At 37.7% G+C, this 26,658-nt stretch overlaps 1 protein-coding gene across 1 annotated transcript in view; it reads right to left on the bottom strand.

The window, feature by feature from the left end:
* The window catches only part of LOC150080987 (small ribosomal subunit protein eS7-like), a 66,467-nt gene extending 40,591 nt beyond the window's left edge, over positions 1–25,876 (bottom strand). The window contains exons 1-3 of the mRNA XM_090381087.1: positions 25,772–25,876; positions 18,583–18,657; positions 6,361–6,456 (exon numbers count right to left, since the gene is read on the bottom strand). Coding sequence (XP_090237213.1) covers positions 6,361–6,456; positions 18,583–18,657; positions 25,772–25,774 — 174 coding nt within the window. The 5' untranslated portion in view covers positions 25,775–25,876. The remainder of the gene's footprint in view (positions 1–6,360; positions 6,457–18,582; positions 18,658–25,771) is intronic.
* Between the last annotated feature and the right edge of the window lie 782 nt (positions 25,877–26,658).

The raw sequence follows: 26,658 nt of genomic DNA, 5'->3' as shown, positions 1-26,658 counted from the left end.
AGCAATTTACTAGAAGGAAAAAGACTGCCAAATTATTTTTTCAGTTTCAGTCTTTTTGTTTTTCATTTGTTGTGAAGCCACCATTTCTTTAACCTGTGGACCAATAAACAGGCAACCTTTCACGTCTGCATCAAACTGTTTCTTGGAGCCAAGGGATTGTTTACTACATTATGTGCTACGAGGCTGCAATTTGATTCGGGCAGACCATTCTCTTCTCCTGCAGTTCTGATCCATTGTCCTGCTGTCCCACAGATGCAGAGAAACTCACAAACCCTGAAGGACTTCGAGGTATTCGAACTCCAGCACCTTTACATCTCTACCAACATCTCCTTTATACAGTCATAACTGATCTTCTTTACCACATACCTTCCATTTCTACAGTTCTCTTTAACAAGAACAGAGTGTGCAACAGAACTAGATGGGGTTCCACTTCGCTCAATCTTACCAAGAAAGCAATTTACTAGAAGGAAAAAGACTGCCAAACTATTTTTTCAGTTTCAGTCTTTTTGTTTTTCATTTGTTGTGAAGCCACCATTTCTTTAACCTGTGGACCAATAAACAGGCAACCTTTCACGTCTGCATCAAACTGTTTCTTGGAGGCAAGGGATTGTTTACTACATTATGTGCTACGAGGCTGCAATTTGATTCTGGCAGACCATTCTCTTCTCCTGCAGTTCTGATCCATTGTCCTGCTGTCCCACAGATGCAGAGAAACTCACAAACCCTGAAGGACTTCAAGGTATTCGAACTCCAGCACCTTTACATCTCTACCAACATCTCCTTTATACAGTCATAACTGATCTTCTTTACCACATACCTTCCATTTCTACAGTTCTCTTTAACAAGAACAGGGTGTGCAACAGAACTAGATGGGGTTCCCACTTTGAAGTAACACAGCGGTCAAACTTTAACCTGAACTGTCTTATGAAAAGACATCATTCTTCTGGATTACGACTAATACTGCTTTCATCTTAAAGAACAATCAAATTAAAACAATAGCAAAGGGATTTTACAGTAGTGTAAAAACATGCATAAGTGGCTTGTATTGTTCCATATGTAGACGTCTTGCAGCTGAGAGATCCAGAGGCTCCTACTCTTTTAAACAAGATATCAAGAGCTCTGTGATGGATTTGGTTGGGCTGCGATTAAGTGATCCAATTCTTGCTGATTTGGGAAATGTGGTGCTTTATTTGAACAAGCATATAAGGCATAATCCCAATTATCTTCTTCACCAGATTCATCATCCAATTCTGAAGACTCTTCTCTGGAAGGTGGATTGGGAATTTGAAGATCATCAGGGTTTGTTAGGGTTTGTGGTCCCCATACTTTAAACTTTGATATGTCCACCATATCAATGTAGAAATCATTATGATGATTTGTGAGATCTCTATATTCAAGATATAGCAAAAGGCATCATCATCATCATCAGCCATCTTCAATCCACTGCAGGATGAAGGCCTCTCCAGCAACTTTCCAGTTCCTTCTGTTTTGAGCACTGGCCATACATTTACTACCTACAAACTGATGAATTTCATCTATCCATCTCCGCCTTTGTCTTCCAGGTTTTCTTCTAGCTCCTCTTGGGTATCATTCTGTTATTTTCTTAGTCCATCTGTCATCATGTCTTCGAGCTATGTGTCCTGCCCAGGACCATTTTAGTTCTTTAGTTTTGATAAGAATGTTCTTTACTTGAGTTTGATGCCTAATCCATGTGTTTCTCTTCTTATCTAACAATCTGATTCCCAATATAATTCATTCTATTCTTCGCTGGGTAGTTCTCAGCTTCTCTTCCATTCTTTTGGTGAGTGCCCAAGTTTCACTTCCATAAGTCATGGTGGGGAGTATACATTGGTTCATTATTTTACGTTTCAGACAAACTGGGATATTGCTCTTCAGTATGTGACTATATTTCCTGAATGCTATCCATCCAAAATTTATTCTTCTCTTGATTTCCAGCCATTTATCATTATTACAGCTAATAACTTGTCCCAGATAAGTATATGACTCCACCTTTTCAATTACTGCTCCTTCAATCATTATTTCCCTTTCTGTGGCATACTTGTTCATCATTACTTTTGTTTTAATCATATTCATCTTTAGTCCAAAATCCTTACTAACTGTGCATAACTGATTAAGATTTTTCTCTTAATTCTTTGGGATTGTGGCTTATGACCACAATGTCATCTGCAAATCGTAAATGGTTTAGGTACTCTCCATTTACATTGACTCATTTCTGTCTAATCTTCTGAAAGCTTCCTCAAGGGCAGCAGTAAACAGCTTTGGAGATATTGTGTCTCCTTGTCGAACTCCTTTCTCGATTTTAAATTTTCTACTGTCTTTGTCTAGTCTAATAAAAGAGGTAGCATTCTCATATATTTTCTTCAAAATCATAATATGTGGGGTATCTATGCCTTGTCTTTCCAGTGCCCGAAACATTGCCTTATGCTGTATGGAGTCAAATGCCTTTTCATAATCCACAAATGCCAGGCATAATGGTGTTTTATATTCATTTGCTTTCTCCATTAGCTGTGATATTACATGAAGGTGATCCATAGTTGAGAATCCTGTCCTAAAGCCAGCTTGTTCTTTCGGCTGATTCTCATCAAGTATTCTTTCTAATCTGTTAGTAATGACCCTTGTGAACAACTTGTAGATGTGGGATAACAAGCTAATTGGTCTGTAATTTCCAATTTCTGATTTATCTCCTTTCTTATGCAGCAAAACCATGATTGCATTATTCCACTGCTTAGGCGTCACATCTTTTCTAATTATTTTTTGTGAAGAGCCTTGCCAGTTTTTGTGTTATGTCCCTTCCTCCCAATTTTAACAACTCTACAGTAACTTCATCTTTCCCCGGGGCTTTCTGATTCTTCATTTTCTTCAATGCATGTTCTACCTCATCAGGAAGAATATCGGGTATGTTGTATGTGTTGCTAATTTGCAATCCATCTTCCCCACTGCTGGCATCATTCCCTCGCTCCTTGTATAATTCTCTATAGTAGTCTTCTGCTATTTGAATTATGCTTTCTCTGCTGTTTATAAGTACACCATCGCTATTCTTCAGTTTCAGTATCATTTGTCTTTCTGTATTAGCAAAAGGCATACACGTACAAGTACTATAAAACCATCCCTCTAATGTTGACCTGCAACTATCACAGCAGAAATGAAGCACCCACAACTTGTTTTGATCATCTACAGGCATTCCAAAATAGGCTTCATGTGGATTTCAAAATTTGTTGCCACCTATGTCATGCTTCATCTGCTTTGAACCTGTAACACTTTGTGTGTATTACTTATGTGATACACACAAAGTGTCACAAAAATAAGAAACCTTCGGCTGCTGCCAAAATAATGACAGGGAAAAACTAAAAGATACCGCTGGATTCAATGCACAAAATACAAATAAGAAGCAGTTAAATATATGATCTTTTAAGGAACACTTGAGACCAGAGCCTTTCTGCATTTTAGGTTCATAACAAGAAAAATTAGAATACAATTTATTATTATTATTTTTTTTAAATAAATAAAAATCTTATATTAAGATTTTAAATTATTTATCTTTTATATCTTTTAACATTTGCATTCATCATCATCAGCCATTTTCAATCCACTGCAGGATGAAGGCCTCTCCAGCAACTTTCCAGTTCCTTCTGTTTTGTGCAATGGCCATCCATTTACTAACCACAAACTCATGAATTTCATTTATCCATCTCCACTGTTGTCTTCCAGGTTTTCTTCTAGCTCCTCTTGGGTACCATTATGTTATTTTCTTAGTCCATCTGTCATCGTGTCTTCGAGCTATGTGAATTTAAATTTAAATTCTATAAGGTGGGACCAACTGATGATGTTACCAACAGCAAATTCAAAATGGGAAGCATTCAAAGAATTAATCTTAGAAGCTACTAGGCTTTTCATACCAACTAACAAATATTATTCAAGATTTAGGCCTAAATGGATGTCAGATGAACTAATCATTCATGTGACAGAGAAGAAAAATGCACATGGGATACATATAAAATAACAGGTGACACAGAAGCCTATGATAGATATAAGCTGGTCTGTAACCAAGTCACAAAGGAGATTAGGCAGGCGAAGGCAGATTACGAGAAATCTTTGGCAAAAGATGCAAAGAAAAACAGCAAAGAGTTCTTTACTTATGTAAACTCTAGGAGAAAGGGGATGAATTAGATTGGTCCACTTGATATCGATGGTTCAACTGTTGATGATCCTGCTCAGGTAGCTAACAAACTAAATGAATATTTTGCATCGACATTCACACATGAGGAGTTATTCAGCGAGGGGAATGCCAGAGGTGTATTCAAATCTGGCAGTAAGCTAGAGAATCTTGTAATAACTGAGAGAAATTGTGGAAGAGAAATTGTTGAAGATAAACATAAGAAAGGCACGTGGGGTGGATGGAATCTATCCAATGATATTAAAGGAGGTGACAAAGGGAGTAAGCAAACCCTTAGCCATAATTATGAGAGCTTCCTGGGACTCAGGGGAGGTACCCATGGACTGGAGATGTGCAAATGTTACCCCAATCCACAAAGGAGGAGATAGGTAATTACAGACCTGTTAGTTTAACTTCTATTCCAGGAAAATTAATGGAGGCACTGGTTAAAGAAGCATTGCAGGCTCATCTAGACAAGGCTTAAGTTATAGCTCAGACACAGCATGGGTTTGCTAAGGAAAGTCTTGTCTGCCCAATTTGATTGGATACTATGATGTAGTCACAAAGGAACTGGATGCAAAGAATAATTTTGATATCATATATTTGCATCTTAGAAAGGCCTTTGATACTGTTGGACATGGAAGACTGCTGCACAAATTGGAGCAGTGTGCATTGGAGGTAAATTTTTGCTATGGATAAAGGGACGGTTGAGTGGGAGAAGACAGAGTGGTAATCAATGGACTCTGCTTTTCGTGGACTAATGTTATTAGTAGAGTCCCTCAGGGTTCAGTGTTGGGTTCATTGTTGTTTTCTATATTTATAAATGATATTGATGATGGTATATCAGACTTAATGTCCAAATTTGCAGACAATACAAAGGTTGGCAGGGTTGTTAATGACAGTATGCTGCTGCAACAGGATCTAGAAAAGTTGAGCATATGGGCAATGAGCAGAGTGAGAGAAAAGTTGAGCAGAGGTGGCAAATGAAGTTTAAAATTGACAAATGCAAAGTACTACATATGGGAAGCAGTAACCGCAGAGCAACGTATCAACCATGTGGTACTACACTGACAGTGGTAGACAATGAAAAGGACCTGAGGTTAATTGTGCAGGCAGATATGAAGTTTTCTGAGCAGCGCAGACAGTCTGCAAGAGTAGCTCATGGTGTCTTGTCAATGATATACAGGAATATTTCTAGCAGGGATGAGGAGGTGATTATCCCCTTGTATAAGGCAATGGTCAGGCCACACCTTGAGTACTGTATACAGGTCAGGAGGCCTCATTTTAAGAAGGATGTAGAGCTGTTGGAAAGAGTACGAAAAGGGCAACAAGATTAGTGAATAGAACAAAGGGTTGCTCTTACAAAGGAAGGCTTAAGTTTTGCAAATTACAGTGTCTGGAGACTAGGCACCTGCGAGGTGATCTGATTGAGATGCATAAAGTCTTGAATGGTTTGAGCATGCTCAATGCTGATGGGATTCTTCCTCTTGCTCAGAATAATCGCCTGAGAGGGCATAAATTCAAATTGAGGAAAGACAGTTGTAGCATAGATGTGTGGAAGTTTGCCTTTAGCCAGTGGGTGGTTGATTGCTGGAACAAACTTCCATCTGTCGTTGTAGAAGTTGACAGCTTAAATAGATTCAAGGCAGAACTTGACAAACATTTGGAGCAAGTGGATGGGTGAAATAAGGGGTTTTTTTTTTTTTTTTTGGCTGATGCTATATAAGCTTGCTTTTTTGCATCATGTGCCTTTGCTAATGCTAATGCATACTACTGTGCTATTAAATACTATACTATGAATTAGTATTAAATGTCTTGAAAATGAATTATTTTATACATAGCAAATACACAGCAACAATAGTATACAGTCAAATAAGTAACATATGAAATAAATGGAATCTGGAAATTATTAATGAAATACAAATTCAGCACCCATGGTGCTTTTTTTTTTTTCCTTTTTTTTTAGTCTAGCTAACCTATTTTCCCTTGTACGGTCAACTACCCCCAGAGAAATATTCAAACAGTACCAGATTTATGAAATTCTGGAATTATGAATTCTAGATTTTTTTTGTGGTTCTACTGTATATTCTTGCATTGCTAATAAATGAGTGAAACTGTTCAGCTGTTTCATTCACTTTTCCTTCTCCTATTTAAAATAAAAGATGGTATTACATTAATATCCATACCTTCTTGCCATTCACATCCATATTTTTTGCTCCAGTTATATGCAGCTCTCTCAGTTGGGCTTTCAAGTCACTGTTCATCTCTAATTCCCAAAGAGCCTAAGCAAGATAACATTTGAGACATAATTTAGAAATACTTAAGTTTACACTGAATGTAAAAATAAATACAAGCTGCAATAATTACATGTATATTAAACATAACATTAAGACTTTTGCAAAAAAAGTATGAATTTCAGATGGTCATGAAAATGCATCACAAATATTAATTAGTACTCTAATTATACACAGATATTGAATACTGTAAAAACATGAAATGAAAAATATAACTGCAGAGTAAGGATATTATATCTGTTATCCAAGCAAAGGAATAGTAGACAAAGGACAATACGTTGGAAGTCCAGCTTCGGAGACAAGCAACATGCTCCAGTTCAGTGCAGTTAAATAATAATTTGTAGCTGGACATTAGACCTGATATGGCAGGCTCAGTTGACAAAATATATCACTGTCTACCACTAGTTTGGAAAAGCCTTGGTTCAATTCCTGTCAATGACTGAAAGAAAGTTCTCTTTGATAAAGGTTGTTGTTAGCTGATCTCAGGCAGAATTGCTGGACGATGAATTCACGGGATAATTCACATGTTGTGTAGCACAGGAGTTTAGCACTCAAGAAAACTGAGTGTTAAGCTCTTGTACTTGCCTTCCATGGCAACTTCTTAGCTAGGATGATAAATCACCATCAGCCACTTATTTAGAGAAGTCCAAGCTTGATTCCCACTGATAACTGAAAAGTATTTCTGAAGTTTTATTCAATCAAGGGCTGTAAATCCTACAGCCCTCTGCCTATTTTTAAATGGGAAGTAAGGTATTAAATAAGGTATATTATTCTGTGTTTTTTTCACCCCAACATATCAAAGTGGCCTTAAAGTGTTTTTTTGAAGATATGTGCATCAGAAAAAGTTATCCCATCTATAACCTTAAATTATTCAGTTTTTAATGGCATCTTTATTTTCAATCTAAAACAATAGATCCATTTATATTAAAGACATATATTTAAATAATTAATTTTTTTAAAATAAAAATACATCTGCGGAGCTTTCGATGTGTGCTTTAAATATGTTTTTTTGATCACATCCCTTGGGAGCTAATTTCACTTGTTAACAGTGATATTGGTGAGAAAAATGCAAATCAAAAAACCCATACACTTCAATGAATGAATGACACCTAAAAAGACAACAAGCTTCTTCAAAAGACAGGCAACTCACTTGGTTATCAACAAAAGTGTCCATATCAAGAAAGACTTCAAATATGAAAAAAAAAAAAAAAAAAAATCTACAGAGCTTGGTATCTAGATACCTTAAAGCAGGAGGTGGCAACCTGTGGCTAGTGAGCCACATGCAGCTGTTTGAACATATAACTGCGACTCTAACTTTTAGCCCACATGAAGCACAATTTGAAATGCAGTTGGAGGACTTAAAAATCAAGGACATGTAGAGTGCAAGACTAAATGGCTTAAAACTGAAATCGTGGATTTGGAGAGGCAAAAGGCTGCCCTTGCAATTCTACACAAATGGACAGCAATAGACGAGTTGAAAAAGCAAGACCAAATTGTGTTCGATGTGTGGAGTGGCTTACCGGAGAAGTATATAAATTTGAAAATATTTACGTTTGGACTACTCTCAGTTTTTTTGTTTGACGTATTTCTGCAGGCAAATATTTTTGACCATGAACTACATTAAAAATAAATCAAGAAACCATCTGAACAATGCAAGTCTCTCAGCATGTTTAAAGATGAAAATTACAGCATACTTGCTTGATGTTCAGAGACTCACTCAAGTTCAGCAGCAAAAGTCATATTAATTCGTACCTGATTGGATGTTTGTTATGTTTTTTTCAGTATTAATAAATATTTTTAAAAAATATATATTTTTAATAAAATGCCTTCCCACTCAATTCCATTTCTTAAAAAACTCTCCCCCAGCTTGAGCTGAGGTGTGGCTCTTTGGATTCTCTCTTTTTTTAAAAATTAGATCAAAAATGGCTCTTCACTCAAAAAGGGTTGCCTTAAAGGGAACCTGATTGAGGCCAAAACAGTTCTGACAGGAGATAGTTAACCGAGAGTGAAATTTTCATAGTTACATGAGATACTAGAAATAGTAGATAAATTGATATCATGGGGAAAGATATATAGACTGAATGACAGTTTTCTTTTAGTCAGCAACTTGCAAATCACTGGAATAAGTTATCTCGGTGAATAATTACGGCTGGCAGCTTGGAAAAATTCAAAGGCCAGCACCTATGTGAAGAGTGGAACAGAAATTTTTTTCCCAGAAAAAACAGTTTCCTTTCACCACATGGCAGATACTTTACTTTGCACAATAATTTGGTGTCAAACATTCTTTAGGTTCCCAATTTTTTTTTTTTTTTTGGTAGTTGTCGGCGCATTGGCTTCTGTGGCCATAATGTACCTCCCAAAGTTTTTGCAGTACTTTGATCCCGCGACCTTTGGGTTGCCAGGCAGGCACTTTACCCACTCGGCTAGGTTCCCAATGAAAATCTATTTGAAACAACAAAAATGTTGAGTGAAGTTGTCGAGAACTTACAAAACTCTGGGAACAAGTTTTATGAAGTGAAAGAGGCCACTGAAGTTATGGCTCCAGGTATCAATTTATAAAAAAAAAATTTTAATTCAATCTTACAAAAAAAAATTTTTAAATTGCTGCATTAGTTACGTAAAGATCAAAGCCATACTGATTCTGAGCAATCTTTTAAAGTTAATGTACTTATGCAAATATCAAATACCTCAAATGAAACATTCTACATTCTTTAAAATCTTGTTGGGAAAAATTATAATCTGCTAACAACCCTTTCAGTACAATATTCTGATGCCTTCTGATTTTCCACAATTGTTTTAGTGCAAAATATACTCCAAAAAGATGTAATTAAAAATAATAAAGATTTCGTCAAACTCCTCAATTAAAAACATTTACTGCCCAGTGTTCCACTGGCACTGGAACTTACTTTACCAGTCAAAGCTGTAAATGTGATAAGATCACTCACAAGATTAATCAAATCTTTCTGCATGTAATAAGCAGCAAAGTGGATTGGACTTGGTAAATAAGAGGCAAACAAAGTAGGCTAAAAAAACATATATATGAGGAGTTTTTCCTTCTATAAAAAAATGAAGATAATCATTATGAAGTCTTAGAATCTTAAATTTAAATTTATTTCTTTTTATGTAAAAATAGAGTTATAATTATAATTGGATCCCTTAAATTACAAATGCTATTAACCCTTTCACAGGTGAGCTAGCCAAATGCACATGGGGATGCAGTTTTCCACTAGATAACCTATAAAAATGAAAACTTCATACATAAATGCTTTTAACTCTGCAATGGGTACATACATCCAAAATGTGCTAAGATGGTCATTACTTTTAAATAAAAAATTATCTATCACAGTAACGTCAATGTCAATTTTAGTACTGCTCATTTATTATCAATTTCCATTCAACCTGCATCATTATTTATTTTTTTAATTAAGAGTTTGGCCATGAACAAAAAATAACACATTTTTATTAAGCCTAATGTGTGTAATCATTAAAAAGTAGTGAACTATCACTGTGTGTTTTAGAAATCATTTTAGCAGCTTTAATTGTTGATTCACACGAGCTTACATAAAAAATTCAAGTACCAGAATGAAAGAGTTGCATTTTCACAAGTGAAAAGGATTCAAGTGCCAATAATGACAAATGCAGTATTTAGTTTCCACAAGTGCTGCTCTCCTCTAATCTGAAGAGTGCAATCCACAGAAACACATTCTTCTGCAACAAATTACAGCATGCCAAATTCAAACAAGAACACTCATGCCCCAATGGTGTTATTTAAAAAAAAAAAAAAAAGTAAATGTTTTCGAATATAAAAAAATGGACTGTTCACACAGCTGTATTCATAATAGGTAGCATCAAAAAATTTAACAATTCTGAATTATTTCTTGCAGATAAAAAGGTTTTGAAAACAGAACTTGAGGGATGATGCTTTCCACAGTACAATGGCAATTGCATGCTCACTGCAGATTTAATATTGATTTTTTTTTTTTATCTTTCCAATTCGAGAATGACATATTATACATGTGTACTCCAGAAAGCTGCAACATGCGTGCACGTCTATAAATAAATACAAACACACGTGTCTAGAAAAATATCCAAGCTGTCCATGGGAAGGGGGGGGAGTTTTGATATGCAATGTATATCAAAAAAGAGGAAAAAATCCTGAAAAAAGAGGCCATTTCAAATTCCAGTCTTGAATGAAATTTGAACCTATGCATTACCAAATGAGTAACAAGGAGTGCAGGGTAAATGCCCTAGAAGAAATTAATGAGGGGCCCCATCAGGCTCTCAGCTGCTGAGCTCAACAAGAGCTCACTCCTGTGCATCAGACAACACAGAGACAATCTCCAAGGCAGAATGCACTGGTCCCAAAGAAACTAATTATTGTTGGTAACTCTATTGTCAGGGAGATGGGGAATATACTTGGTAAGAAGGATAGGTGGAACAGGACCAGGGTATGTCTGCCACGGGAAAAAGTTGATGGCATTGTAGAGCAGATATCTTTTCAGGGCACAAAAGGTAATACTGTTGTACACGTTGGAACTAATGACATTAAGAGTAAGAGATCTGCAGATTTACTCAACAAGAACAGGTCAATGCTGAAAAAAAGTCGCGAGTCAGGGTTGAATGTGAAAGTGTCTGCAATTCTGCCCAGACACGATAGGTAGGGAGCATATGATGAGAGCCTTGTAAATCAATTCGGCCCTGGAGAGATTGTGCAAGGCTCAAGGGGTAGAATTTCTTTCAGACCGGACTGTGCTTGTTGACAGGAGAGACTGCTTCTACAGGGATGGGACACACTTAAATAAAAAGGGTGCAAGAATATTTGCTGATGCTATCGAGGCACTGTTAAGTGGGTCGGAAAACTCCTAGCTTGGGGGGGGATACACAAACTAAAAAGTTAACAGGAAGAGACAAAAGTAATTCTTGCACTGCTTCTATTAGAATGGGTAGCAGACTGGAAAGCAAGGTAATAGAGATTTCCAAGACTGCTGGGAGTCATAGTGGAACAAGTAAATACATGGGCTGTGTTAGGCTGTCTAGGAGCAGGAAGAGGTGCATGTATACTTGCATGTACACCAATGCTAGGAGTATAGTTAATAAATTTGATGAGCTTGAAGCTAGTCAAGACATCAAAGGCAGATATTGTTGGGAAATCAGAGACGAGGTGTCACATATATAGGAAGTGCAGAGTTGGAATTTGGGGAGTACAATGTAGTAGTAGTGGCATGTGATGCAAAGAAAGCAAGTGTATGAGCTTATGCAGCATCAGTCAAAAACAAAAAAAAAAAATCACACCATTTCCTCCAAATGCCTGTCCAGTTCCTCCTTAAAATTATTCAACCTATCAACTTCCACAACGACAAATGGAACTTTCTTCCAGCAATTAACCACCCGCTGGCTAAAGGCAAATTTCCGCACATCTATTCTACATCTGTCTTTTCTTAATTTGAATTTATGCCCCCTTAGGTTCGTAACCTGAACAAGTGGAAGGATCCCATCAGAATTCTGCATGCTCAACCCATTCAAGGCCTTATACACCTCAATCAGATCACCGTACAGGTGCCTAGTTTCCAGCCACTGCAATTAGCAGAACTTAAGCCTCTCTTGGTAAGAGGACCCATTCATTCCCCTCACCAATCTTGTTCCCCTTCTCTGTACACAATCAAGCAAATCTACATCCATTTTAGGAAAAATGAGGCCTTCAGACCTGTACACAGGACTCAAGGCGGGGCGTGACCATTGTTGCCTTATACAGAGGGACAATCACCTCCTTTTCCCTGCTAGAAAAATTTCTATATATCATTGACAAAACCCCATGACCTGCCCTGGCAGCCTGTCTGCATTGCTCAGAAAACTTCATATCTGACTGCACAATTACTCCCAAGTTTTTTTCATTTTCTACCACATTAAGTATAGTACCACACAGTTGGTACGTTTCTCAGGAGTTACTTCTATCCATATGCAGTACTTTGCAGTTGTCAAGGTTAAACTTCAGTTGCCACTTCTTAGCCCATCTGCTCAAATTATCTAGATCCTGTTGCAGTAGCACACTGCCATTACTATCATTAACAACCCTGCCAACCTTTGTATCATCTGAAAACTTCGACATTAAGCCTGATATACCTTCATCAATATCATTGATAAATATACAAAACAGTGGACCCAACACTGAACCCTGTGGGTCTCCCTAATAACATTAGTCCACGAAGAGCAGCACCCATTGATTACCACCCTCTGTCTTCTCCCACTTAACCATCCTTTTATCCATTGTAGCAACTTACCCTTAATACCAATCTGCTCCAATTTGTACAATAGTCTTCCATGCGCAACAGTGTCAAAAGCTTTCCTGAAATCCAAATATATGATATCAAAATTATTTTTTGCATCCAGTTCCTTTGTAACCACATCATAATATCCTATCAAATTTGTCAGACAAGACTTTCCCTTAACAAACCCATGCTGGGTCTGAATTATTGCTTGCAGTCTTGTCTAGATGATCCTGCAATGCATCTTTAACCAGTGACTCCATTATTTTACCCGGAACAGAAGTTAAACTAACTGGTCTGTAATTACTCGTGTCACCCTTCGATCACCCTTTGTGAATTGGGGATACATTTGCACTTCTCCAGTCAGTGGGAACCTCCCGAGTCCAAGGATGCTCTCATAATTATGGCTAAGGGTTTGCTTAGTAGCTTTGCTGCCTCCTTTAATATAACTGGATAGATCCCATCCAGCCCAGGTGCTTTTCTTAAGTTTAACTTCAACAATTTCTCCTCCACATTGCTCTCAGTTATTACAAAATCATTAAGTATCATGCTACAATTTGATAACCTTCTGCCATTTTCAAACCTTAATAATTCCTCATGAGTGAATGTAGATGCAAAATACTCATTCAATTTGTTTGCTATCTGAGCAGGATCATCAACAGTCGAACCATCGATGTTAAGTGGACCAATCAGATTCATCCCCTTCCTTTTAGAGTTTATATAAGTAAAGAAATCCTTGCTGTTCTTCTTAGCATCCTTTGCCAAGGATTTCTCGTAATCTGCCTTCGCCTGCCTAACCTCCTTTGTGACCTGATTACAGACTAGCTTATATCTGCCATAGGCTTCTGAGTTGCTTGATAATTTATATGCATCCCATGCATTTTTCTTCTCTGTTACGAGTCTCATTAGTTCATTAGATAACCATGTAGGCCTAAACCTTGAACAATATTTCTTAATAGGTATGAAACTTTTAGCAGCATCCACGATTAATTCCTTGAATGCTTCCCACTTAGAATTTACTGTTGGTAACGTCATCAGTGGTTCCCACTGTACAGAATTTAAAAACTTTCTGAGACCACTGTACTCACCTTTACGGAAGCAAAAACCCTTTCCTTTATCCCTGATGGTAATTAAATCTTTAAGTAAATACCACATCAGTACACTGTGTTCACTGCCACCCAGTGGTTCCTTTATCTACAAATTCTTAATACACGAATGATCACTGCTGATAAACAGATCAAGAGTATTACTGCCTCTAGTTGCCTCCCGAACATGCTGATGTAGAAAACAATCATCCAATAAATCCACAAAAGTCTGACTTGTGTGTGGGTGACCAATCCACAAGTTCCAGTCAATATCTGGGAAGTTAAAATCCCCCATTATAAGACATTCTGATTTACTATTTCTCTGTACAATTTCTCTGTACAATTGTTCATTGTACTCATTCGAGTAATTAGGCCTATAACACACTCCTACTCTTATTTTTGCTTTCGCCGTGCTTATGTCACACCAAACTGACTCAACAGTGCACTGTTCATCTATATCAACTGGGTGCACTTCTTTTGATTTTATGTTTTTCTTAATTAACAGCATAACACCTTCTCCCTTTCTATCCTTTCTGTGCACATTGTACTCCCCAAATTCCAGTTCTGCATTCCTTATATCTGTGTGACACCACGTCTCTACTATCCCAACAATATCTGCCTTTGATGTCTTGACCAACACTTCAAATTCATCAAATTTATTTACTATACTTCTAGCATTGGTATACATGCAAGCAAACACGCTCCTATTCCTATTTCACAATGACTGCCATCCGTCCCTGAAACCCCCAACACCCCTCGCTCCAGGTCGCTACTTATTCTAATAGAAGTTGTGCAAGAATCACCTTCACCTCTGCCTATGACTACTGTTAAACTATTAGTCCTTGTATCCCCAGCTATCAGTTTTCTGACCCACCTAACACTGCCTAGATAGCATCAGCAAATATTCTTGCACCCTTTCTATTTAAGTGTATCCCATCCCTGTAGAAGCAGTCTCTCCTTTTAACAAGTACAGACTAGGCTGAAAAAAATTCTATCCCTTGAGCCCTGCACTATCTTTCCAGGGCTGAATTGATCGACAAGGCTCTCATCATATACTCCCTTCTATCGTGACTGGGCAGAATTGCAAACACTTTCAAATTCAACCCTAATTCCTGGCTTTTTTTCAACAGTGACCTGTACTTGTAAAGTAATTCTGCCGGTCTCCTAATCTTAATATCATTAGTGCCAACGTGTACAACTACATCACCTTTTGTGCCCTTAAAAGATGATATCTGATCTACAACATCAGCAACCTTTGCATCAAGACATACCCTGGTCCTGTTCCACCTATCCTTTTTACAAAGCATGTTCCCCGTTTCCCTGACAATAGAGTCATCAACAACTACTCGTTCCTGTGGGACCAGCGCATTCTGCCTTGGGGGTTGCCGTTGTGTTGCGTGTTGATCAAGTGCAAGCTCTAGCATTGATGTGGGCAGCTGAGAGCTTGATGGGCCCCTCAATTTAGATCCTTCAAGGGAATCCACCCGTCCTTCAAGCTCTCATATAGGCCCATAACAACACTGAGTTGTCGCCTGATTTTCCTTACACTCCTTACATCGCGCACACACAAAGACATCCCCCATGGTAATATCATGTTCCGTTCCAGAGAGTTCGGCAAACATTTCACAAGTTGCACATTTTTTTAGGCTGTGATGCGTTGGAGAATCTTCCCCCTCAGTTCTCCCGAGTCACAGCACTCCTGCCACTTTGTGCCCGTTGCTTTGCTGCTCTAGTTTGGGGCATGCTATTTTAAATTAATAAGCTCAATAAATTAAATTAATTAAATGTCAATACTACGCTATCCAATAGAAACAGTAAAGCGTATTACTGTTTCTATAATTATACTATATTTCTATGTGTATAGGAAGGATAGACAGGACAGAAAAGGAGGAGGGGTTATGCTGTTAGTTAAGAAACACAAAGTCTAAGGAAGTGCATCCAAACGATGTTGGTGGACACTGCAGTGTGAGTCTCTTTGGTGCAAAATAACACTGGGAAAGAAAAAATGAGAGTAGGTGTGTGTTATAGCCTAATGAATCTGATGAGTATAATGAGCAATTGTGCAGAGAAATAGAGTGGGCCAGTAAATCGGAATGTTTTATAATGGCAGATTTTAACTTTCCAGATATCGACTGGAACTTGTGGATTGGTCATCGCACAGGTCATCGATTGGTCATCGCAAGACTTTTGTGGATTTATTGGATCACTGTTTTCTACAGCAACATGTTCGAGAGGCAACCAGAGGGAGTAATACTCTTGATCTGATTATCAGTAGTGATTCTTCATTCATTAAGAATCTGCAGATAAAGGAACCACTGGGCGACATTGATCACAATGTATTGATGGGTAAATTATTTAAAGATGTAACTACCATCAAGGCTAAAGGGAAGGGCTTTTGCTTTCCTAAAGGTGACTACAGAGGTCTCAGACAGTTTTTAAATTCTGTACAGTGGAATCAACTGATGATAATACCAACGGTGAATTCTAAATGGGAAGCCTTCGGGAACTTAATTTTGGAGGCTACTACGCTTTTCATTCGAACTAAGAAATACTGTTCAAGGTTTAGGCCTAAATAGATGTCAGATGAATTAATGAGGCTAGTGGCAGAGAAGAAGAATGTATGGGATGCATATAAAGTATCAGGCGATATAGAAGCCTATGGCAGGTATAAACTAGTCTGTAATCAAGTCACAAAGGAGGTTAGGCAGGCGAAAGCAGATTATGAGAAATCTTTGGCAAAGAATGCAAAGAAAAATAGCAAGGAGTTCTTTACTTATGTTAACTCTAAAAGGAAAGGGATGAATCAGATTGGACCACTTAACATAGATGGGTTGACTATTGATGATCAAGCTCAAGTAGCTGAAAAACTGAATGGGTATTTTGCATCTACATTCACACATGAGAAGTTATTCAATGAGGGGAGTGACAGAAGTTTATCAAACGCTAATAGGGAGCTAGGTGATTTTGTAATAACTGAGAGCAAAGTGGAAGAGAAATTGTTGAAGTTAAACATAAGGAAGGCACCTGGGTTGGACACGATCTATCCAGTTATATTAAAGGAGGAAGCAAAGGAAGTAAGCAACCCTTAGCCATAATTATGAGCGCTTCATTGGAATCAGGGGAGGTCCCTATGGACTGGAGTTGTGCAAATGTATCACCAATTCACAAAGGTGGTTCAAAAGGTGACACAAGTAACTACAAACCTGTTAGTTTAACTTGTGTTCTGAGGAAAATAATGGAATCACTGGTTAAAAAAGCATTGCAGGATCTTCTAGAGAAGACTGCAATAATAGTTAAGACACAGCATGGGTTTCTCAAAGGGAGGTCTTGTCGGACCAATTTGATTGCTTACTATGACGTGGTCACAAAGGAACTTAATGCCAAAAATAATTTTGATATCATATACTTGGTTTTCAGAAAAGCTTTTGATACTGCTGCACAGGATGCCATACCTCTCCAATTTGTTGTTACAAATTGGAGAGGAATTTGTTGTTACAAATTGGAGAGATATGACATCAAAGGTAAGCTGCTACAATGGATAAAAAGATGGTTGAATGGGAGACAACAGAGAGCGGTAATCAAAGGACAATGCTCTTCATGGACAAATGTTATTAGTGGAGTTCCCCAGGGTTCGGTGTTGGGCCCATTGTTGTTTTGTATATTTATCAATGATATTGTTGAAGGTATGTTAGGTTTGATGTCCAAGTTTGCAGATAATACAAAGGTTGCTAGGTTTGTTAACGACAGTAATGACAGTATGCTACTCCAACTGGACCTAGATAAGTTGGGAAAATGGGCTGAGAAGTGGCACCTGGAGTTTAACATTGACAAATGCAAAGTACTGCATATGGGTAGCATTTAATCAAAGAGAAACATACCAACCGGGTGGTACTACACTCAGGGAAGTGGAAAGTTAAAAAGACCTGAGGGTAATTGTGCAGCCAAATATGAAGTTTGCTGAGCAGTGCAGATGGGCTGCCAGGGCAGGTCATGGGGTCTTGTCAATGATATATAGGAATTTTGCTAGCAGGGACAGGGAGGTGATAATCCCGTTATACAAGGCAATGGTCAGGCCACACCTTGAGTACTGTATACAGGTCATGAGGCCTCATTTTAGGAAGGATGTAGAGTTGCTAGAACGAGTACAGAGAAGGGCAACAAGATTGGAGAGTGGAACAAAGGGGTGCTCTTACCAAGAAAGGCTTAAGTTCTGCAAACTGCAGCACCTGGAGAGTAGGCACCTGCGAGGTGATCTGATTGAGGTGTATAAGGCCTTGAATGGGTTGAGCAAGCTGAATGCTGATGGGATTCTTCCTCTTGCTCAGACTAAGAACCTGAGGGGCACAGTTTCAAATTGAGGAAAGATAGTTGTAGAATAGATGTGTGGAAATTTGCCTTTAGCCAGTGGGTAGTTGATCAGTGGAACAGGCTTCCATCTTTTGTTGTGGACACTAATAGCCTAAATAAATTTAAGGCTGAGCTGGACAGGCACTTGGAACGAATGGAGGGATGAAGCGGGAGGGGTTTTTTTGGCTGATGCTGCATAAGCTTGCTTTCTTGCATCGTATGCCTCTACTAATGCGGCAAAACAACTACATTTCCACAGATTACCAACATTTATGATCTTCAATAACAGTAGGTAAATCAAATTATGGATTTTTTATGATTAATTAGTAACCTCAAATATCACAATTTCAGAACTGACAAGAATAAGTCATTAACCATAAATATACAATAAAATAGGCCATAAATTTATTAAAACTTACTTGAGCAATAGAAAGTTCAAATTCATCAGGTTTCTCCCCTTGTCGCTTTGCAATTTTTGCACTTGCAGAATACATCTAAAATGTAAACAAAATTTTAGAATATAATTTCAGAATTATAGCATTTTTAACTATTTTAAGTACAGTCTTTATAAGCTGTATAACTACCCTGATGAGTGTTTTATATATATATAGAATCGTAATATTACGACGTTTAAAAGGTTAAAATAAAATAACATAAAATATTACATGTTAAATATATATGAGATCATGCTTCTGATCCCATAATCAGAAATTAAAATTTGCTTTAATATATGTACAAATAAAGGATAAAATACTGTATAAAATAAAAGCATATAAGCACAGCAGCAAAAAGTTACTCACACTGCCAAACAACTGTCATCTTCTGTAGGCACAAAAAAAAAAGTTCTTGTTTATACTCCGGCACGAGTACAAGATCAGTGGAGTTTACAATAAATCAATCAATACAAATGTTAATCATATTTAGCAGTCACAGGCTTGAACCTCAGTCTACTCAAAGAGTGCGTGCTGCTGCACTCGCACTCCTGTTGGTAATAATGGAATTAAGCATAAGCAGTCTGAGGCCAAATAGATTTCAAACAACGTTAAGAAAAATCTGCAAGTCAGATTTTAATTTGAAAGTGTCTATAATCTCGCAAAGCACAACAAGAGGGAATTCACAATAAGGGCATGGTCAATCAAATAGCCCAGAGAGAGATTGTACAAGGCTCGTGGGGTAATATTTTTTCTGTATAGCCCATGTTTAACAGAAGCAAGTTTTTGTAGAGATGGGATACACTGAATATAAAAGGTGCAAAAATATTTGTCAATAAACTCAGCACTAAAGAAACTATGGAAAACTGATGGAGTAGAGTTTTTTTCCACAGCATAGCCTGTGCTTGTTTTCACAAAGATGGAATACAATTTAAATAGAAGGGATGCAAGAATATTTGCTAAAGCTATCGAGGCTGTGTTAGGTAAGTCAGAAAACTGCCAGCTTGGGATGAATATACAGACTAATGGATTAACAGCAGCCACAGGCAAAAGTATAAGTGATTCCTGTACTGCTTTTATTGGAATCATTGCAGAAACTACAACAGTGCAAGGAAGCCTGAGGTTTATGCTGCACCAGCCAAAAAAAATTTCCAAGTTAGAGAGAGAGAGAGAGAGAGAGAGAGAGAGGGCATGCCAAGCCCATACTCACCAGATGTGAGCCCCTGGGGTTAATATAGCTGATGTTGACTTTTTTTTTTTTATTTTAATTATACTGAAATTAGCATTAGCATTAGTAGAGGCATTTGATGCAAGAAAGCAAGCTTATGCAGCATCAGCCAAAAAAAAAAATTAATAAAAAATAACCACTTCCACTTCACCCCTCTGTTTGTTCGAAATACCTGTCCAGCTGAGTCTTAAACTTATTTAGGCTATCAACTTCCACGACAAGGGATGGAAGTCTGTTCCACCAACCAACCACCCGCTGGCTAGAGGCAAATTTCCGCACGTTTATCCTACAACTGTCTTTCCTCAATTTGAATTTATGCCCTCTCAGGTGATTATTCTAAGCAATAGGAAGAATCCCATCAGCATTGAGCATGCTCAAACCATTCAATGCTTTATACACCACTATCTGATGACCTCGCTGGTGCCTAGTCTCCAGACACTGTAATTTGGAAAACTTAAGCCTTTCTTCGTAAGAGCACCCCCTTTGTTCCATTCACTAATCTTGTTGCCCTTCTCTGTACTCGTTCCAGCAGCTCTACATCCTTCTTGAAATGAGGCCTCCAGGCCAGTATACAGTACTCTTAAGTGTGGCCTGACCATTGCTTTATACAAGGGAATAATCACCTCCTTATCCCTGCTAGAAAACTTCCTATATATCATTGACAATACACCATGAGCTACTCTTGCAGCCTGTCTGCACTGTTCAGAGAACTTCATATCTGCCTGCACAACCAGGTCCCTTTCATTCTCTACCACTGTCAGTATAGCACCACAGAGTTCATACTCTGGGGTTGCTGTTTCCCACATGTAGTACTTTACATTTGTCAATGTTAAACTTCATTTGCCACCTCTCAGCCCATCTGCTCAACTTTTCCAGATCCTGTTGCAGCAGCATAGTGTCAGTAGTGTCCTTGACAACCCTGTCAACCTTTCTATCGTTTGCAAACTTGGACATTAAGCTTGATATACCATCATCAATATCATTTATAAATACAGAAAACAATAATGGACCCAATACTGAACCCTGAGGGACTCCACTAATAACATTAGTCCATGAGGAGCAGTGTCCATTGATTACCACTCTCTGTCTTCTCCCCCTCAACCAACCCTTTATCCATAGCAGCAATTTGCCTCCAATGCCACACTGCTCCAATTTCTGCAGCAGTCTTCCATGTGCAACAGAATCAAAAGCCTTTCTAAGATCCAAGTATATAATATCAAAGTTATTCCCTGCATCCAGTTCTTTTGTGACTGCATCCAATCAAATTGGTCAGGCAAGACTTCCCCTTAACAAAATCATGCTGTGTCCGAGCTATAACTGAAGTCTTGTCTAGATGATCCTGCAGTGCTTCTTTAACCAGTGCCTCCATTAAGTTTCCGGGAACAGAAGTTAAACTCACAGGTCTATAATTACTTGTGGCAGCCTTTGATCCTCCTTTGTGAATTGGGGTCACATTTGCACGTCTCTAGTCCATGGGTACCTCCCCTGAGTCCAAGGAAGTTCTCATAATTATGGCTAAGGGTTTGCTTACTTCCTTTGCTGCCTCCTTTAATATAACTGGATAGATCCCATCCACCCCAGGTGCCTTTCTTGTGTTTATTTTCAACAATTTCTCCTCCACTTTACTCTCAATTATTACAAGATTCTCTAGCTTACTGCCAGAGTTGAATACACCTCTGGCATTCCCCTCGCTGAATAACTCCTCATGTGTGAATGTCGATGCAAAATATTCATTTAGTTTGTTAACTACCTGAGCAGGATAATCAACAGTTGACCCATCGATATCAGGTGGACCAATCTGATTCATCACCTTCCTTCTAGAGTTTACATAAGTAAAGAACTCTTTGCTGTTTTTTTTTTGGACCCCTTGCCAAATATTTCTCGTCATCTGCCTTCGCCTGCCGAACCTCCTTTGTAACTTGGTTACAGATCAACTTTTATCTATCAGAGGCTTCTGTGTCACGTGTTAATTTGTATGTATCCCATGCATTTTTCTTCTCTGTCATATGTCTCATTAGTTCATCTGATATCCATTTCGGCCTAAACCTGGAACAATATTTCTTAGTTGGTATGTAAAGCCTAGTAGCTTCCAAGATAAGTTCTTTGAACGCTTCCCATTTTGAATTTGCTGTTGGTAACATCATCAGTTGGTCCCACTGTACAGAATTTAAATACTGTCTCAGTCCATCGTAGTCGCCTTTACGAAAGCAATAACCCTTCCCTTTACCCCTAATGGTAGTTACCTCTTTGAGTAAATCCCACTTCAGCACACTGTGATCACTTCCACCTAATGGTTCATTTATCTGCAGATTCTTAATGCATGAAGAATCACTACTGATAATCAAATCAAGAGTATTACTCCCTCTAGTTGCCTCCCAAACATGCTGATGTAGAAAACAATCATCCAATAAATCCACAAAAGCCTTGCTAGTGTGTGAGTGACCAGCCCCCAAATTCCAGTCAATATCTGGGAAATTAAAATCCCCCATTATAAGACTTTCTGATTTACTGGCCCACTCTATTTCCCTGTGCAGTTTCTTATTATACTCATCAGTGTCATTAGGCCTATAGCACACTCCTACTCTCAATTTTGATCTCCCAATGCTTATGTCACACCAAACTGACTCGACACTGCACTGTCCAGCGATGTCCACTGGTTCACTTCCTTGGATTTTATGTATTTCTTAACTAATAGCATAACCCCTCCTCCCTTCCTATTCTGTCTATCCTTTCTGTAGACACTGTACTCCCCAAATTCCAGTTCTGCATTCCTTATATCTGTTTGACACCACGTCTCTGAAATCCCAACAATATCTGCCTTTGATGATTTGAGCAATACCTCAAATTTATTTACTAAACTCCTAGCATTGGTGTACACGCAAGCATACATGCACCTGTTCTTTTTCTTAGCTACCCTAAGACAACCCATGTGTTTACTTGTATCCCAATGATTCCCAGCAGTCTCTGAAATATCCTGCATCTTATTTTCCAGGCTGCTGCTCATTCCAATAGAAGCAGTGCAAGAATCACTTTCACCTGTGCCAGTGGCTACTGTTAATCTATTAGTCCTTGTATCCCCCCAAACTAGCAGTTTTCCGACCCACCTAACACTGCCTCGATAGAATCAGCAAACATTCTTGCATCCTTTCTATTTAAGTGTATCCCATCCCTGTAGAAGCAGTCTCTCCTGTTAACAAGTACAGACCAGGCTGAAATTAGTAGAAACTTAATGGATATAAAATGAATCACACACACTTATTACTCCAGTTACACTAAATACAGTTTCATTTTCGGGGGTACTGCGCAACCTGTATAAAATAGGTATTTCATACACTGTATTCCTTTTAACAGTTGCCGTTCTATGTCCAAAAGAAGTGGTATTTTTTGATAATGTCTCCATAACTCACAATCCCTATGAAGTGGCTCAGATTCAAACAAGCCTGATGCCATCCAAGATTTTTATTTGCACAATATCAAACAGATAACTTTATTTTTGAAACATTGCCAATTTTCAGATTTTCCCATGACAAACATTACTTTCACTTTTGTGACATTCAAATTAGCACAAACAATGATTGTGATAGAATCTAGTCATATTTCACAGCCTATGTACTTTTTACTCTTGAATTTTAACATTTTGTCAGTGATTAATTTAAAATTGGTCCCTGTATAATCCATGTTAAAAAAGTCTCATCTTTTGCTTCACCTGTAACGTTTCCGACGTGTGGAACAACTTAAATCAGTCCGCATTAAAAAAGCCTCACATCTTTTGCTTCACAAAAAGTTGGAAAAGTTGACCACACTTTTCAGACATGTGGAACAACTTAAATCAGTCCATCCAACTAATGGAATACACAGAGTTCTCAATTACAAATAAAATTGGACCACTTAAAATGATATTTTTATTCCTTTATTGTTTAAAACACTTTAAAAGCACCTTGTCGACATCATGTTTCGGTTTACATATGCTTCCTTGGTTTTAACACATAAAAACCAAGGAAGTGAAGCCAGTCGACATCGCTGGACAGTGCAGTGTTGAGTCAGTTTGGTGTGACATAAGCATTGGGAGATCAAAATTGAGAGTAGGAGTGTGCTATAGGCCTAATGACTCTGATGAGTATAATAAGAAACTGTGTCGTGGAAGTTGATAGCCTAAATAAGTTTAAGACTCAGCTGGACAGGTATTTCGAACGAACAGAGGGGTGAAGTGGAAGTGGGTTTTTTTTTTTTTTTTGGCTGATGCTGCATAAGCTTGCTTTCTTGCATCAAATGCCTCTACTAATGCTAATGCTTTTCATTCTGCTCTAGTTACTTTCACATGACTCAAATTTTTTTTTTTTTAATTCCAAACTGTGTAAACCATTAAGCTCAATAACTTAAATTCACAAGAAACAACACATTTCTTCGGCTGTTTTCTATTTCTCTAATATCGAACAGGTAACTTTTTAACATTTTTGAAACATCACTGGTTTTCAGATTTTCCTATGGCAAACTACTTCCACTTATATGACATTCAAATTAGCAGAAACGACGACAATCTATTAACAGTTTTCATTTCATACTCAACTTTTCACTTGCTGTCCACTGTAAAAGTACTGTACTGTATGACGTAAAAACAATGTCTTAATCTTTGCAAGAGAATGATGCAAAGTGACTGTAATTCAAAATGAAAATGCACGTGTGGGCAGTACTATATGCTGGAGAGTTTACTTTGAATTCTCAGTTTCTATCGAGACTATCAATTTGTATAGCAACTGCAATTCCAAAATGGGCCACTGTTTAGAGAGAAACCATTCTGCAGTAGTACTAAACAAGCAACAGCTCAGTTACATAATGAAAACCACTCCCATATGCATATAACACCAACAAGAAAAATGTCACATCATCACACACACATGTGCTTGCTGGTTTTGGTTTTTGTGATCTACATAGCGAGTATCATACACTTACCACTTCCTACAGTTTACTGTGCTGGGCAATGAAATGCCATAATGTAAACTTTTAAAAGAAAGAGCAGAAATAATTGAATTAAAAGTAGACTGTGGTTCTTAATGCAGGTTTACTGTAACATCCCACTACACAATACACGAAAAATGATTGTAATAAAAAGGGACCAACTTATACAGCGAACACATATTGCTGATCAGTTTTCTGAAAAGTTGGACGTTGTAGCTGAAGTATGATGCTAAATAAGCTTATTTTCTTACATCATATGCCTCTGCTAATGCTAAGCAATTGTAACCGAGCTAAACAGCACAATTTACATGGGTATTTTTCTTTAATGACTAATTGTGACGGTACAGTGCCGGGTTGTTATTTCCAAGGTCGCTATAATCTAGTTTGACTGCTACCAACATCCCTCAATCCCGGAAGAAAAAAAAAAAAAAAATCAAAGTGAGTTAAGTTCAAACGACACGTTCTTCAGTGGGAAATACATTCGGAATTACAATGCCAATTTGGACTATAAAGCGAAGTAGTGCAATACCATGGCAACTCGTTGTGACGGTATTCACAATGTGAGATATAACTTAAAACGATGCCGCTTTGCTAATATTCTCTTCATTCAGATTTGGCTATGTATTATTGATGCTTTCGCACTATACTTATACATACATGCCAATTTGTTAACAAGGGGATCGGTCGAGAATTCCCGGTTAAAATATTTTTTATTTTTATCAAGGGTTCGGATAACTCCCAAAAATTCAACACAAAAATCTCGTCACCCCCTTGATTACGTTTACCTCACTTGCAGTTAACTTCGCAACCGAAATTATATTGAAACAAGAAATATGAATTACATACAGAAATATCATCTCTGCGTTCAAAGACATTGAGTTAAGTAATCGAGACACTTTACTGAAAATTACTGTATTTATTAGGTGTAAAATACTAGTAAAATGCTCAATTATCTCAAGTAAAAAAATTGTGATATTTATACTGAAATCTTACCATTTTGTTATTTATGGAGAAAAACAATAAACATTAGCCACAAATAACTCACGCAAAGAATACAAAAATAAGCATGCTCGCTTGCAGATATTTACATAATAAAAACACCAGGGGACGCTTAGGTAAGTGAATGTGGAAGTATCCAGGTAATCGTAAGTAGAAATCACTATTCCCTTGCTCTCTATTAAAGAAGGCCCAGACATCCAAATACTCATTTCAAACTTTATCATATATTAGAATTCAAAATGTTTCTAATTCAAATGAAATTGCAAATACTATAAAGTCAATGAATATCACAATTTATACATTTTAAATTGTTTTTCAGATATTTTTAAAGATTAGTCAAAAGAATAAGAGGAAATTTTACAACTTTCCTTACTCATAACCCAAGTGGCCCACATCTGGTGAGTATGGGCTTGGCACACCCAGGATCCTGAGCTGGATATCATCATTCCTCTCTCTCTCTCTCTCTCTCTTTCAAGGTAATTCAGAATTTTTTTTTTTTTTTTTTTTTTTTTGGATGGTGCAGCAGCATAAACCTCAGGCTTCCTTCCACCATACAGCTAATAATAATAAAACACCAAATTCTTGTGCACCTGAATCTGTATATGCAGGTGCAGAAGAATTTGGACATTATGTAGTGTCCAGGTAGATATTATATCATCACCATATCAAGCATTCATTGAACTTTTGAGAAGAGGTTGTTTGTTGTAGGGTTTTAGGCGCATCATCACCTTAATCCAAATGGATGACATATCTGTAAAAATTTTATATATTCTGTGGTCGATTTGCTGTTTACTGGACGAAAAATCAGTTTCCGAGAGAGAAAAAAAAATCCTATCCTCGCCTGAGACCGACTGACTCAGTCATATGGTGTTAAAAAAACA

This window comes from Mastigoproctus giganteus, chromosome 9 (genome assembly GCF_048544385.1).
Source record: "Mastigoproctus giganteus isolate SK-2022 chromosome 9, ASM4854438v1, whole genome shotgun sequence".
Lineage (NCBI taxonomy): Eukaryota > Metazoa > Arthropoda > Arachnida > Uropygi > Thelyphonidae > Mastigoproctus > Mastigoproctus giganteus.
This window is presented reverse-complemented; position numbering and strand designations above follow the sequence as displayed.